At 40.7% G+C, this 14191-nt stretch overlaps 1 protein-coding gene across 2 annotated transcripts in view; it reads right to left on the bottom strand.

Moving 5' to 3' along the window:
* TES (testin LIM domain protein) overlaps positions 1–10710 on the bottom strand; it is a 28592-nt gene extending 17882 nt beyond the window's left edge. Inside the window, exon 1 of one of the 2 annotated variants that reach the window (XM_032106893.1) lies at positions 10595–10710. In XM_032106893.1, the coding sequence (XP_031962784.1) occupies positions 10595–10621 (27 nt within the window). In that variant the 5' untranslated portion in view covers positions 10622–10710. Of the gene's footprint in view, positions 1–746; positions 4754–10594 lie in introns of those variants that run through there. The other variant, XM_032106894.1, reaches the window with a different exon arrangement.
* Positions 10711–14191: the final 3481 nt, after the last annotated feature.

The raw sequence follows: 14191 nt of genomic DNA, 5'->3' as shown, positions 1-14191 counted from the left end.
TTGCAGCATTTCCTTGGGTCTAAGGCTGTGAAACCACAGTAGTGAGGCCAGAAGATCTCAAGTCAATTTAATCCAGCTGTCTGGACAAAGTGATTTACAGTATATGACTTGGCAAAATACAGGAGATCAAGAAATAAACAGACCCCACATTTATATGCACTAACCTGGAATAAAGGAAACAACTAAGTGATATGTCTAATATTTCTGAGTATATTTGAGGCTACTCTGATAGTAACTGAGAGTAGCATATACCCTGTACAATTACATTTCAGCTGGACTCATACCAGCTTACTTTCCGAGGGGAAAGAAAAACACCACAGTAAGCAAAAGCAATGACCAGAAGTGATATGCAAAGGGTTTCAAAAGTATGGATGACCAATTCATTTAGCAGAGGAAATATGAGAGACTATAAAAAACAATGCACAGTAAAGGCTAGGTATTCACACAACATAGCAACACATCAGCAAATTTAACCAAGTAACAGCCACCTGAAGTATGAGGTGAAAAACAAATATGAAGCACGATAACTTATGCATTCATATAATGCAGTAAATTTCAAATGTCTCACTCCAGCGCTTTAAACCGTTGAGGAACACTGCTCTCAAATGAGACACATGAAGGACCATGGAAATGTGGCCACAGCTGGGTATGCAGGCTCATGCCCAACACGCAGAGAGGAACCCATCCCCACACCCCCAGGCAGCACAAGGAGCGCTCCCAACGAGCTGTAGGTAGAAACAGCTCACCTGCAGTTTGGCTTTTACCGTGAATGGAAACTGAGCTAGAACTGACAACTTCTGGTACTAATTTTTGTCCTGGCAACAACAACACAATGTCAGAGTTAATTAGATGTGGTGATACAGTTTTATTATTAAGTTTGCCATTTACTTAGCAAAATCATACTACTATTGTTGTTTGTACAAGGATATAAACCAGATCAACTTTCAACTTGTTTGTCCAAAATAAAGATAAGATTATTCACAAACCACTTGTTTAATACAGAACACACAGCAAAATGCAGCAAATGGCATATTTTCAGTGATTTTATAATTTAAAGGATCACTGCCTCAACAGTCATCAGACATCCCTGACGAAAACTTTCCTGAAGATTGTGATCTATTTAGACAAAAGACGTATGCTGGCAGCTATTAAGCTACTGCAGGGAAGGACATAACACTGTTTCTTGCATATCTGCAAGATGAAATACAAGCTGGCTGTGATCCTGGTGACATCTTCATCAACCTAGGGGCTCAAGAAGTTCACGTTACAGGTGCTAACCTGAAGTCTACCAGTAGGTATGTAAGCTAAACATAACTTAAAAGATTAGGTTTCTTCATCAGCCACACTTTTGATATACTAACTGGTTAATAAAAGTTCATCTCCACTGAAGATGGGCATTTATAGGAGTCCTCTCATCTGCAATCTGGAGATCCCCATATGCATGCACAGCCACTACGTACCACAAAAAAACCGAGCACTCCTCTCAATTCACACTCATAGAGAACAAGATGTTGGCCAGGATGTTTTCTAAAGGGAAAAAGGAAGCTAAACCAACACAAGACAACTGCCTTTTTTTTGGGGGGGGGAGGGGGGGAATGGCAAGAAGGAAGGAGAGACAGATTGTTTTTTATTTAGTGTTGTTTCTCTGGTTTCTAAAGTCATCCTCTCTAAAAAGCTGTTAAAATATGCTTGAACTGCCCTAAACCAAACAAAACTCCCCAAAACCCCCATCTCCCCCCCCCCCCCCCCCAAAAAAAAGACACCATTAACCTATTCTCTCTTGTTGCTACTTCAGTTACAAACTGGCATTATTTCTTTATGCTCAGGCTATCCCTTCCTTCAAAAAGAGTGGAATGAGAAGAAAGAGAAATAGTGATAAACTCCTTAGTACTGTAATTACAAGATTTGGAAACATAGGATCACTTGTTTAGAGAATACTGTTTTATAGTACAGAGAAATAACCTTGACATTTCAAGAATTCCCAAAACAATCTGATATTCAAGTAAGAAATATTAAAAGATTGCAAAATCCATTTTAGCTATAATTTACAAGCCTCCTAACATTTAAGTTTTTGTTTTTCTTTTCAGCTAAAAAAAACCCCTCTTCAGAAACAAATTAAGGAGAGGAAATACGTGTTATCTAAATGCTCCACCCAGAACATATTCTCTCTCCAGATTACAGGGACAACAACCAGCCAGTCTACTTGCACTTTCACAGCCAGCAGCGTCAGGGCAGATTTCTTCAGAAATACAGGATTCTACATTCCCTCCCTAGAAATAATGAGCACATCATTATGTAAATGATTGTGCAGCTTGAGACAAATGAATGAGCAAATGAAACTTCTTTTGAAACAGGTTTTTCAGTTTGCTGTGAAACAGAAAGAAGGGATGTCTGGGCACCTTATGGAAAAGGTTTAGCTGAAGACTGAGAGGCACACTGAAAACCAGATTAGATGTGATTCTAGATGCACACACAGCCTCAACCTTTGTTCTGACAGAGAAACTACGTGGCTGCTTGCCAAAAATTAAGATATAAACCAGCCAAACTCAAAAGCACTGTGGGCTATTGTTATCTAGAAATCGGTGCATTACACATTTCTCCAGAGTCCTGTAACAGGACATCCTTCAGCTCTAAGGAAGCATCAGCCTCAGAAGTCACTTTCTTCTTCAGCAGCCAATTCAGCTGCAGTTTAGGAAATTCAGAAAGCCTAAAACTGCAGTGTGCTGCTTCTTTACTGCGACCCATATCTATCCCCATGTCTATCCCCACGTAGAACATGGCCAGCTCGAAGCTGAAGCACTCAAGAGATACAGAGCAGGCTGAGCACAGCAGAGGTAATGCATGCCTGAGAACAGGAGGGAACCCATTTTCCCCAAAAATGGAGTTATGGGAGAAATGGCACAGATAGGTCAGCTGAAATAGTGCCAGAAAAAGGTTCCTGTCCGTCTACCACCATTAATTTTCATTTTACAGCAGAAGCTAACCAAACCCATCTGGTATTACTAAAATACCCAATATAGATTTAAATAGCCTGAGCACTGAAGATGATGTAACTATGATTGAGATCTCCCATTGCATGCTGCTTTCAAGATTACATAATACTCAAAGGCAAAAAACTTTAAATGGTTACAGCCAAGTGACAATTAGTGAAAAACTGCCCCATTTCAGTTCAGACTGGAATCCAGTGACAAAAGCTGGCTGACTTTACAGTAAGGAGTCATGAACACAAGCTTACTGTCATCTTAAAAACTCAAATGATCATACTCAAGTGTCTAAGAGTTTGTTCAGATGTGCAAGAGAAACAGCAGTTCCTATGAAATAGTTCAAACCTGACTTATCAGAAGGGTTTATTCTTAAGTTTATCGAAGATTTCTTATCTCCTCAGTCCCACCCAGAGACCAGAATTAACTCAGGCCTCAGCTGCTTTTCCTTCCTCACCCCAAGAGGACTCCTGTACCACCAAACAGGTGAGCTTCACCCTGCAACAGACAGTAAGACATCATACTGGTACTTCGCCTCTGCAAAAGATCAAAAACCTTTCCAATGTTACAGATTCCTCCAGAATTTGAAAGCATGTGGCTATACAGTGAGAATGGATTGCAACAATTAACAGTGAGGCTCAGATTAGAACTAAATCTTCTTCACTATCCTTTTTGCAGATCTTTCTCCTGTGCTCTTCAGTGCTCCAAACACAGAACTGAAGTGATCCATGTTAAAGCTATTCTTGGATTTACCATAAAATGCTAGGAATGTTCTGTTTTGAAGATTACCTAACTGTTGATCTATTTGGATGTTTGAGTGGGAAAACACCTGTATAGCACAACAGATTTCTAGTACATCTTAATGTGCTTTAGGCATTTTTAAAAAAGGGAAGGTAAAGCAAGAACAACAAACAAAAAATCCCAAAAAACCCATGAGAAATCTCATTGCTATGCATGCTCTGTTGCTGAGACCTGATCTTGCATCTGTACCATTCTGTACCATCAGAAGTCTTCTCTAGCAAGGAAACACAACAAACTGAAAATTAAAATAGGTTACAACATTTAATCTTTAAAAACAGAAGAGTGATGCTACTTCTTAAGATTCCATAATGAAAAAAAGAACAAACCACTACCAAAGACATATGAATATCTGGACAATGCTCTTATAAGACTTTGACAGACACTGTATGAGAAGAAAAAAAAATTCAGATCCGTAATGAAGAACAGTATCCCATGAACCACTCTGTATTTGTTTTTAACATGTCTAATAAAATTGATTGCAAATGTGACATGGGGTTTTTTAATATGCATTTTCATTTAGGGAAGAGTTGACTGGAATTAAGAAGCCTGGGTACAGAAGTTCATTTTGCACAGAAAGAAGGATGCCAAAAAGTGATTGCATCCAAGAAAAATATTTGAAAAATAATTTGGGCAGGACAGGTAGAAGAATAAATCAAGGAGCTGCAGTTGCCTGATAATACGTAAGTCCCAGGAATTTATTTTATTGTGATATCTTCTACTAAATATCAAATAGCTCAGAATTTAAATATTTAAGAACTCTGCTACATAGTGTACCTTCAAAAGCCTAACACCTATTAAAGCTAGCTCAGCTGGACAGAAAACAAGCCTTCCTTATTCACAAAGTGCAGCACTACACTAGCTTAGTTTGCATGCATCTGACACACACTGTAACACTATCTCTAAACCTCCAATACCACACTATCCATCATCCAGTACTGCAGAGGCATTTTCATAATACTCCATGTATTTGTTTTGACATCAGCACTCTTACCCAGTTGCATCCTCTAATATTAGGTTTTCAGAAGCAGGCCTGGACACCTACATATTCATTTTTTAGGAGCTTTAGTCATGCAGGAAAGTGCTGCTTTTTTTCTGCTTTTAAAAGCTGTAGCTAGACAACCTCAGACTGAAAACAAGGCACAAATAAAGAGTTAGGCAGACTTAAAAACCAAACCAAAACAACAAAACCAGCAACACATACACAGCAGTACTGGAGTACAAGTTAGATCAGGTATATTCTGGAAATGTCAGGACAGAAGCCTCCTTACTCCCCTGATCTGTACTAATTTTAAGACTAGGTAACAAGTGTGACATGCTTTCATCTTAGCAGCCCTACTCTTCCTGAAGGTCACCAGGCCCTAAAAGAACCCCACCAATTTTGGTCATCAGCAAAAACTATGTATTAGGGGGTTTTGTACATACACACCTCTATAAAACACCATGCACATATATATGTATATATATACACACACACATCCCATGCTCATAAGTATTAGTTATATATAAATTAAACATGCATATCTATTTAGGATAGATTGTAAAATACAACTTTAAAATACACTACATTACAGTTACAAGGGGGTAGATGTAAATATCTATAAACTTTGTATCTGCCAGGAATAAGACAGTAATTTGCATGACACGTTCAGTACACTTTTTTGAAGTAAAAAAAGTTGTTTTAAGCAACATTTACCAATCAAGTTTCATTGACAATTGCTACTTACCATTATTATTACTTACTTGGAGGAAAATAGAAACACTTCTTTCTTTTTTCCAGGAACAACTGCAGAAGCAGATCTTTGTTACTTTTATGACAGAATACTGTAACTCAAAGTAAGCTAATTTTCCCCCTTGCTATAAAATACTTGGCTTATAATTATACCCTATCCAAGAAAGCTCCATCTGATCTTAAAAGTCACGCAGTCCTGCATTCAAAGAGTTTCTTGACCTTCTCTTCAGGCATTTCATGATATTTTATAGTCAGACACCTGGGGAGTACTTTTGCCATAGGAAAAAAAAGTAAAAGTCAAAAAGTTTAATTTAGCCTTGCCATATTTGCCAAGCTTCTATCCAGGGATACTGAACAAAAAATAACTAGAGGTGTGGATTCAGACAGGTGTTTCAAAAAGTCATCACAAAATTTAAAATTTTTTTTTTAACTTTGATGGGGGAAAAACCCTCAAACCCCACAGCACATGCAGGAAGCAGTTACTTAGTTTCCATGTGAACAAAACTGAGGTAGCTCCTCTCACATCTTCATAAATGTTTTCATTCTTCTACTTGCAGGCAAAACTCACTCCTGAATGAAAGTACATTTCCTTGATCTTACTGTACATATGAAACAGCAGAAAAGATCTACTATAATGGGTTTCCATAGCAGTAACACCAAAACAAACAGTGACCTCAACAGGAAGTGCAGCCCAGCAGACATTACTAAATCATGCTTTGCAAAACACAGAAAAGTTGACTTTGCTCCTATACATACTTTATTCACCGTTCACTTATCAAAGATCATTACAGTTGTTGACTTAGCAATGTCTAAAGCACTCTGTGTTTGGTTTTCCAACTGTAACAGAACAAACTAAGTCTCACACCATAGAAAAATAACCATGCACAAATTCCACTTTAGAGAAGTTGCATCTCTTCCCCCCCAAACTGCCTGGCCCCTTCTCCATCACAATCAAAGTTCTTTTTATAAAGCCAGTATTATACTGTGAAAGTTTATATGGAACAGACTCACTGCCAGATTCTTATTTTCTCTAGTGAAGCACGAGACCATGCTGCCAGCAGGGATGAAAAGCAGGACCGTGACCTACTGATTCATTTTACCAAGTTCAGAGGTGGCAGATAGGGCAGGAATCCAGACTTTTAGAACAAAGTTCTGCTAGAGTCTTCAACACAAAGCATTAAATCTTCATTTTCCCTATAGCCTCAAAGCAAGGTTTGAGAACACAGCATATATTGTATTTGGGAGAAGCAGTGGTCTGTTTTTTTCACAAGTACTTTTCAAGCTGGAGATACTGTTTTTAGCCTTCAGCTCTGTTGTGCAATATTTTTATACACAACACTATCTTCATGATCCTCAAATGCAAGGGCAAATCCAATCTCTTCTGAGAAAAAAAGGAGAAAATTGTACAGTTGCCCTTAAACTCCCCATCCCCTTGAAAGGGAAATTGTAACAGACCATGAAGGTCTCAGTATTCACAAGGCAGCCAAAAAGACACTATTCACTGCCTAGATGTTTGCCAGTCATTTAATATATATAAAAAGCATGGTGAACTGACTGCAAAAAAGTTACACGTTATTTCACACATTTGCATATGTTCTGCACATACATTGCTCAGTGCAGAAAGTTCATGCTGAAATTTTCTGTTTCTGGCAGGCTGCGGTTGTCCAGAGCCCAGGATTCAGATCAAGCAAGACATCTGGCTACAAGGTAGTACTGGTTGCTTTGGCCACTTGTTAAGACAGCAAGATGAGTTTTACAAGACATGAAAGAAACCAAATAGTAGAACTTAAATTAAAAGTCTGACCCAAGTAATTGTGCCCTTAAGATTCCTTAAGAAGGGTATGTTAAACAGGACTGGTGCTTTCCTGTCACAAGGCAGCAAACATATAAGGTATCCACTGCTGAAAGGATGGGTTAGATATTGCGGCAGGTGGGGCAGTATTTCTTCCTGCTGAACAGGTACATTGCTGGAGTCCTAGCAGTCTTCCACTGGAAGGAAGCAATTCCATTCAGACAAACTGTGCTAGAACTGCTACATTTGGAGGAAAAAACCCACCAAACCTGGTACCAACAAGGAAAACAGACTTTCTCTGAGTGCTTTTTTTCTTTATACAAATCTAGACATGTAGATATAAATGTATGTAGCAGCTTTCCAAAGAGACAATACAGAAGCTCAGAACTGAATAGGGGACTCATGGATTACTGACACTTAGAGAAATCTTAGGAATGTCACCTTGGAAGCTTCATCTATCAAGTTTTCCAGAAACAGAAAACATCCTAATATATTACCCTGTACAGTTATAAATTAGCAGTTGCAGGCAGGGGAAGAAGCTTTTCTACAGCATCAGCTGAGTGTCTGAGCCTCCACACTGCATGCTGCTCCAACAGGCATTCATTTCCTTCTGCTCTGCTGAACACCAGGACTACAGAATAGACAACATCTAAACTCAAACTTAAAGAGTTCAAAAAAGCAATGGAATTACTTATCTGGGGACAACATGACAATTCCTGCTTTCTTCACCCCAGTATTCTAGGAATTTCCAACCCAACAGGCAGGTTAGCCACTCAGCAGTCCATAATGTTTACCACGTTATTTGCCAGGCAATAAATACATACAAGTCACTACAAAATGGAAAGCTACATAAAGTACAAAGTACATTTTGTAGGAGGACTTAAGCTATTTTGGTGCAGGGTGCAAGACAAAAAAAGGTGAGAACTACAACTTGTGGTAAAGCAACCCATTGCTGCTGACAGACAAACTCTGACACAGGCATCTCCACCTCAGGAGAAGTTTCTTCTAAAAGCCAAGTAGTTTACTGGTTTTGATAAACTTGACTGGAAACTTCTCAGAATGTTCTTCCACCCTTCAAGAAAGAGGGAAGTTGACAAAAAAGAGAGAAGCAAAAAGATAATAAAACAAACAGGTTGAGAATTGGAATTAAAGGTCAGAAAAAGAAGATACACAGTTATTCCAGAGTTGACATGAACTGTTATTCTAATCAGTGTACAGAATCTAAGAAGTTTTGGTTAAATAAATCTTGGTAGTCAAAAAAGAAGAATTTTGTACCAAACTCTCTGGTGCCTAGCAAAGCTTCCCAGTTCTCCCTCGGAACAGATACTCTTCTGTTCTCTTGGGAAATAAGCTTCACCCAAGTTACAAAGAGAAAAAAAGATGAGGAGAAGATGAGAGCAAGGCAGGGGAAACAGCTCAATAACAGAAATAGTTTTCTTAATATACATAGAGTAGAAACAGAGAAAATGTGAAGTTTTTCAAATCATAGACATCTCTGCATATTAGTATTAAAGCAGAACAGAATAGAAATACAAACTACTTTCAATAAACAGAGCTTTGCTGGTTTTCTTTTGCAGCTGTAGCTTCTGTGTCTATCTGAGCAGGCTCAGAAAAGTCTTCAGAATCTTTGAAGTTGATAAAGGAGAAAAGTAAAAGATGAGCGAAGAAAAATATGACAAAAATAGTAAAATAAATTTAAACCACACACAACTACCCAATAATGACAGTGCAATTTAAAGCAGATGTTCAGCAACTACAAGTTCACTCAAACCAAGACTCCATTATCAGCAGAATTTTATCAGTCATTTCACACCCCATATTTATTTTCTCTTTAGAGGAATAAATTCTGAATTAGACTGCTCTATCTTCCACAAATATGTGTCTCTCACCTCCTGGATTTCAATAAACTTCCAGCAAACAAGCTCTGTGATGCCATTAAGTTTCAGTTTGAAATCGTGCTTAGTAAATATAAGCAAATCTACTCAAGAAGCTGATTTTCATTACATACAAGGAGTCACACAAGGGGAGCAACCCTGTGCACACAACGAGCTTCTAAAGACAGCGATAGTACTTAGCTACACCCATCTATTCACTGATGGCCTAGTGACTGGGGGTTGATACAGGCAGTTCCTCCAAAGCAGGATCCTCACCCAAGTGACACTATCATGTGCTGACATCACTTGAAGCAAGCTGTAGCTCAAGGCTAACCATTGCTAGGATTCAGCCTTAACAGGTAGCCTTCCACACTAAACAACTACTCCCATTCCCGAGTCAGTTTCTGGCCTGCAAGCTGGAAAAGCACATAGGTATACAAAAATGCATATGTGTATTTTAAAACAAGTTGCTACCTTTAAATAAAACAGTTGAGGAATAAACCCCACACACGTTCATACAACATGCATTTCAAAAGACTAGTTCTCATATATCAATGAAGGTTATGTACAGATTTAACTCATGTTCACATATAAAGCTCCTTTTCCCATATCATATAGTATCAAAGCAGATACTACAAATAAGTTTTTAATTTAAAAAAGTCAGTGCTTTAGCACTACATTTAATTTGTGAAACAACTAGAAGCAGAGGCCTATGAATATCCCACCTTAAGTCAGTTTTACATAGGAAGTTTTAAATTGTGAGTTTTGGAAAGAGATTTAATACAATTGGATTACCCATTGCTTTCTGTTACTTACCTTTTGTTTCTTGCCAGTCTGACGCAACTAACTAGTCAATACGCCTTTAAAAAGAAAGAAAAACCAACCCCAGGCTTCTTGCTCAAGGGGGTAATGCATAGGAAGGCTGACATCACACTTGTAAGGAGATAGTCACATCACAGGTCAGAAAATAATCACTAACGTAGCGACAGAGTCTTGGCTGCTTGTAATTTAAGTTTCATACCTACATACACAGGGTACATATACGAAAACAACTCTCAGATCTCAGGGGTTTACTGGGGGGACCCAACACATGTTTTACTTGCATGACAGAACAGCGGTACGTCCCCACCTGGGGCACCGACTGCGGCGACTACCTACGGTCGGGAGCAGCGAGGCAGCCCGGCTCTATGGGCACCGGGGCAGCGGAAGGTCCCCGGCAGGCAGCTCTGCTGCCTCCCACCTCTGCGACGGGGGCCGGGCAGGAAGAGCGGGGCGCCGGGAAGGGCTGATCCCGGCACCGGGGAGGCGACCCCAGGGCAGTCCCCGCGGGGGCTGCAGCGACGAGGCGGATCCGCCACTCTCCGGAGAGCGGACACCGGCGGGGGCGGCAGATAACCCGGCGGGCAGCCCCCCTTACCTTCTTCACTTTATTCTCTAGGTTCATGGCGGCGCGGGTCCGGCTGTGAGGCAGCTCCCACGGAGGACGCTCCGCTCGCGCGCCCCGCGACGCTCAAACTTCCGCTGCCCTGCAGCAGTGGCTGCAGCCGAACAAAGGCCGCGCGGCAGCCAATCCCCGCCGGCCGCCGCCGGCCCGGCAGCCAATCCCCGCCGGCCGCCGCCGGCCCGGCAGCCAATCCCCGCCGGCCGCCGCCGGCCCGGCAGCCAATCCCCGCCGGCCGCCCCGCCCCGCCCCGCCGGCCGCCCCGCCCGGCCGTGAGTCAGCCCCGGCGGGACCGGGGGTCACGGAGAAGGTGCCGCTGGTGCAGCCTCTCGCCTTCGGGTACAGATACCGGCAAACGCGGAGCCTCCCGAAGGAAAAGAAAAGAGGAAATCTCGGGCTATAATCCGAGTGTGCCCTTGAGGCAAGGAGGCCAGTGGTAGCCTGGGGTGCATAGGGAAGAGTATGGCCAGCAAGTGGTCCTGCCCCTCTACTCGGCCCTAGTGAGGCGACATCTGGAGTGCTGTATTCAGTTCTGGGCTCCTCAGTACAAGAAACACAAAGAGCTGCTGGAGAGGGTCCAATTGAGGGCCACAAAGGTCATTTGGGGTCCGGAGCATCTCTTTTTATGAGGAGAGACTGCAGCAGCTGGGCCTGTTTAGTCTAGAGAGCACTGAGAAGGGATCACATTAACGCATATAAATATCTCAAAGGCAGGTGTCAGTCGGATGATGGCTGGCTCTCTGCAGTGGTGCACAGTGACAGAACGTGGAAAAAACCACAGAAACACAGAAAACCCAGAAAGTTTCACCTGTAAGGAGGAACCTTTTCACACAGAGGATGATAGAGCACTGGAACAGGCTGCCCAGAGAAGTCGTGGAGTCTCTCTCTCTGGAGGCATTCAAAACCCATCTGGCCACCTGCTCTGGGTGACCCTGCCTTGTCAGGGAAATTGGACTAGATGATCTCCAGAGGTCCCTCCCAACGCTAACAATTCTATGCTTCTGTGATTTATTGGCACGAGGAGGAGCAGGAGGCAGCAGCGGGCGAGGTCCTGCCGTGCCCCGCCTAGCCGAGACTGCTCCTGACTTCCCGGCGGCTTCCCGCGCACAAGGAAGTCCTTGCCGTGCCCGCAAGGGCTGGGTCCCGGCCTGCACCTACTTGCCGGTGGGAAAAAATTAGACTCTGATCTCAGTCCAAACTCTTATGCGTGTGTTCAGTCCTGGGATGTCACCGACAGTATAAAATATTTTTTTACCTATGATGTGTATGTAATGCAAAATGACAGAAAAATGAAGCATTTGCAAGACTGAATATTTCCATAAATATTTTAATGTTTCATATTTATTTTATCTTTGGAAAAAGTAGCAAACATTCATACAGACTTTATAGCTACCCTAGGAAGTGGTGGTGAATAATTTGATAGATAATTTTGTCATTCATTTGCAGAATCTAATGTTTTCTCTCCACACATACCAGCTTTTCTCAAGTAGATCTTAGGTCATTTTGTTTCTTCCCCAGGGGCCAGAGATACTTATATTTCAGTGTTTAATACTTTTGTCTGACACCACTTATTGAAAGATGTTTCCAACAAAGCAAAAATGAGACCAGGTCTGTTTGGTATCTGTTAACATATACAAGCAAAACCCTGACTTTTCTGCTGGGACTGGCATCATGGTGTATGCCATGGGCCAACAGCTCCTACAGGTGAATCTATGCAGCAGACCTTGGCCAAGAAGTTCAATACAAAACTAAGAGAGAGTGGACTTAAGCTGTAGCATTAGAAAAAATGAGAACATAGTCCACCAGGTAATGGTGCTGTGTTTAGTGTGTGTCTCCCTAATAGAGGTGAATAATGAGAGCTGTTGCATGTATTTTGTTTGGTTGGGTTTGAAATTTTGTTTTTCAGTTCTGGTTCTCATTCTGTTTTGTTTGGTTTAGTGGTTACTTCCTGCTGGTTTGGGGGTTGAAAGACAAGGGGAAGTTAAGAGTGCCTGATGTTGGGGTACCTGGGACCATATAGTTTGAATACCATCAAGCCTCGTAACTTCCTCAGTCTAAAATCAAAAGAATAAGCAGGAGATGGTTCCTGTTCAGTGAATGTGCTGTCGAATGCCAGCAATTACAAAGACTAGCTAGGTACCTTTGACCAACTTAAGCAGAGAAGTGAAACCATCATAGTCCTCATTATATGCTTTTTGTATGGGAATGGATGTAGCAGCATATTTTCATTCTAGGAAACAAAAAAAAAGTGAAAGAAAATCTTCTATGATTTAAGCATATTTTGTTTATCCTTATCTCTCTGGGTACAACAGCATAATAATGGTTTTGATAATATAATTTTTTTTCCCTACTAAGCTATGACACTGCTCAGTTAATAATAATTTCATTTGCTTATATTTTTCCTAAACTTCTTGAGTTGGGGATGCTCTAGTTGTGATTTGTGCGTATTTCAATTGTGTCATTTAGTACCAGAATACAGTAATCTTTCCTATCTACAAATTCATATATGAAGCCTACAAATTCATGTATATAATGGAAAATGCAGACAGTAATATAAAACTTCTGATTTGCAAACAGCAGATAGCTGTTACAACACATTTTCTCTGAGACCTGGATCAATAAAGAATACATTTTAAGGTTCTAACTGTTTTCTGTGTTTTCTATGGCTTTAATTAGCCTGGTAGAAATAACTTCCTATTCCGTGAATGTGGTCTGGTATAACTCTTCTACTTAAGGATTCTGAAGTTGCCAGGAGTGCAGCATTGATATGTCAGGGCACAGAGCTGGGCTTTCTTATAATTGGCGGGGAACTATCAAATACCTGTTTTAAATATTAGTATTCTCTAAGGAAAGTGCACAATGTATCCCAGCGCTAACTTTCCCACAGCAACATTCATGAACCCAACAGGTAAAAGATGGGAAAAGGCTAATACTTCTACCATATACGTTTCTGGGAGCATGGACAGCAGAGAGTGGATGGTCTGTCAGATAATTTTCCTGGTTTTACAAATTTCTTTGCACTCAGATATCATAATGACAAACATAACTATGTTTCTCCAAACATTAGATATGTAGATTATACAGGGGATTTATATATCCATCCTCAAATGGAAGGTATCATAATAGCTTAGCAATGCTGAAAATTTGTTTCCAGTAAAGCTGTTATTTAATAAACAGTTCTTCTGTTTAAACTTTTCATGCAAATACTTGACACTAGCTTCCAGTTAAATTCTTCTAGTTTTGCTGTTTACTCAGTGCTTTATATGTTAGAAGTAATGACACTGTGCTTTTAAGATCTTTTTTTGTAAGTATAATCTGAAGTGTAATATAAATATAAGGAGTCTGTCTTGTGTCAAAGTGGCTTAATACACTAATTTAGTTTAAAAAACATCTCAGTTTAAGAAAGGAATAACATTTGCCTTTCTGTATCCATTTGAATAAACAAAGGAATGTTACATGAAATGCCCTGTGCCAGGTCTGATAAAAACCCAGAAGGGAATTTGGGTGCAGAAATCAAAAGTTGTAAGTCTGGAGGTATTACTGATTATCTGGTTACCAGGTAAGCATATAGTT

The sequence above is a fragment of the Corvus moneduloides genome, chromosome 4, assembly GCF_009650955.1.
Source record: "Corvus moneduloides isolate bCorMon1 chromosome 4, bCorMon1.pri, whole genome shotgun sequence".
In the NCBI taxonomy this organism is placed as follows: domain Eukaryota; kingdom Metazoa; phylum Chordata; class Aves; order Passeriformes; family Corvidae; genus Corvus; species Corvus moneduloides.
The sequence above is the reverse complement of the archived record's forward strand: the minus strand, read 5'-3'. Positions and strand labels throughout refer to the sequence as shown.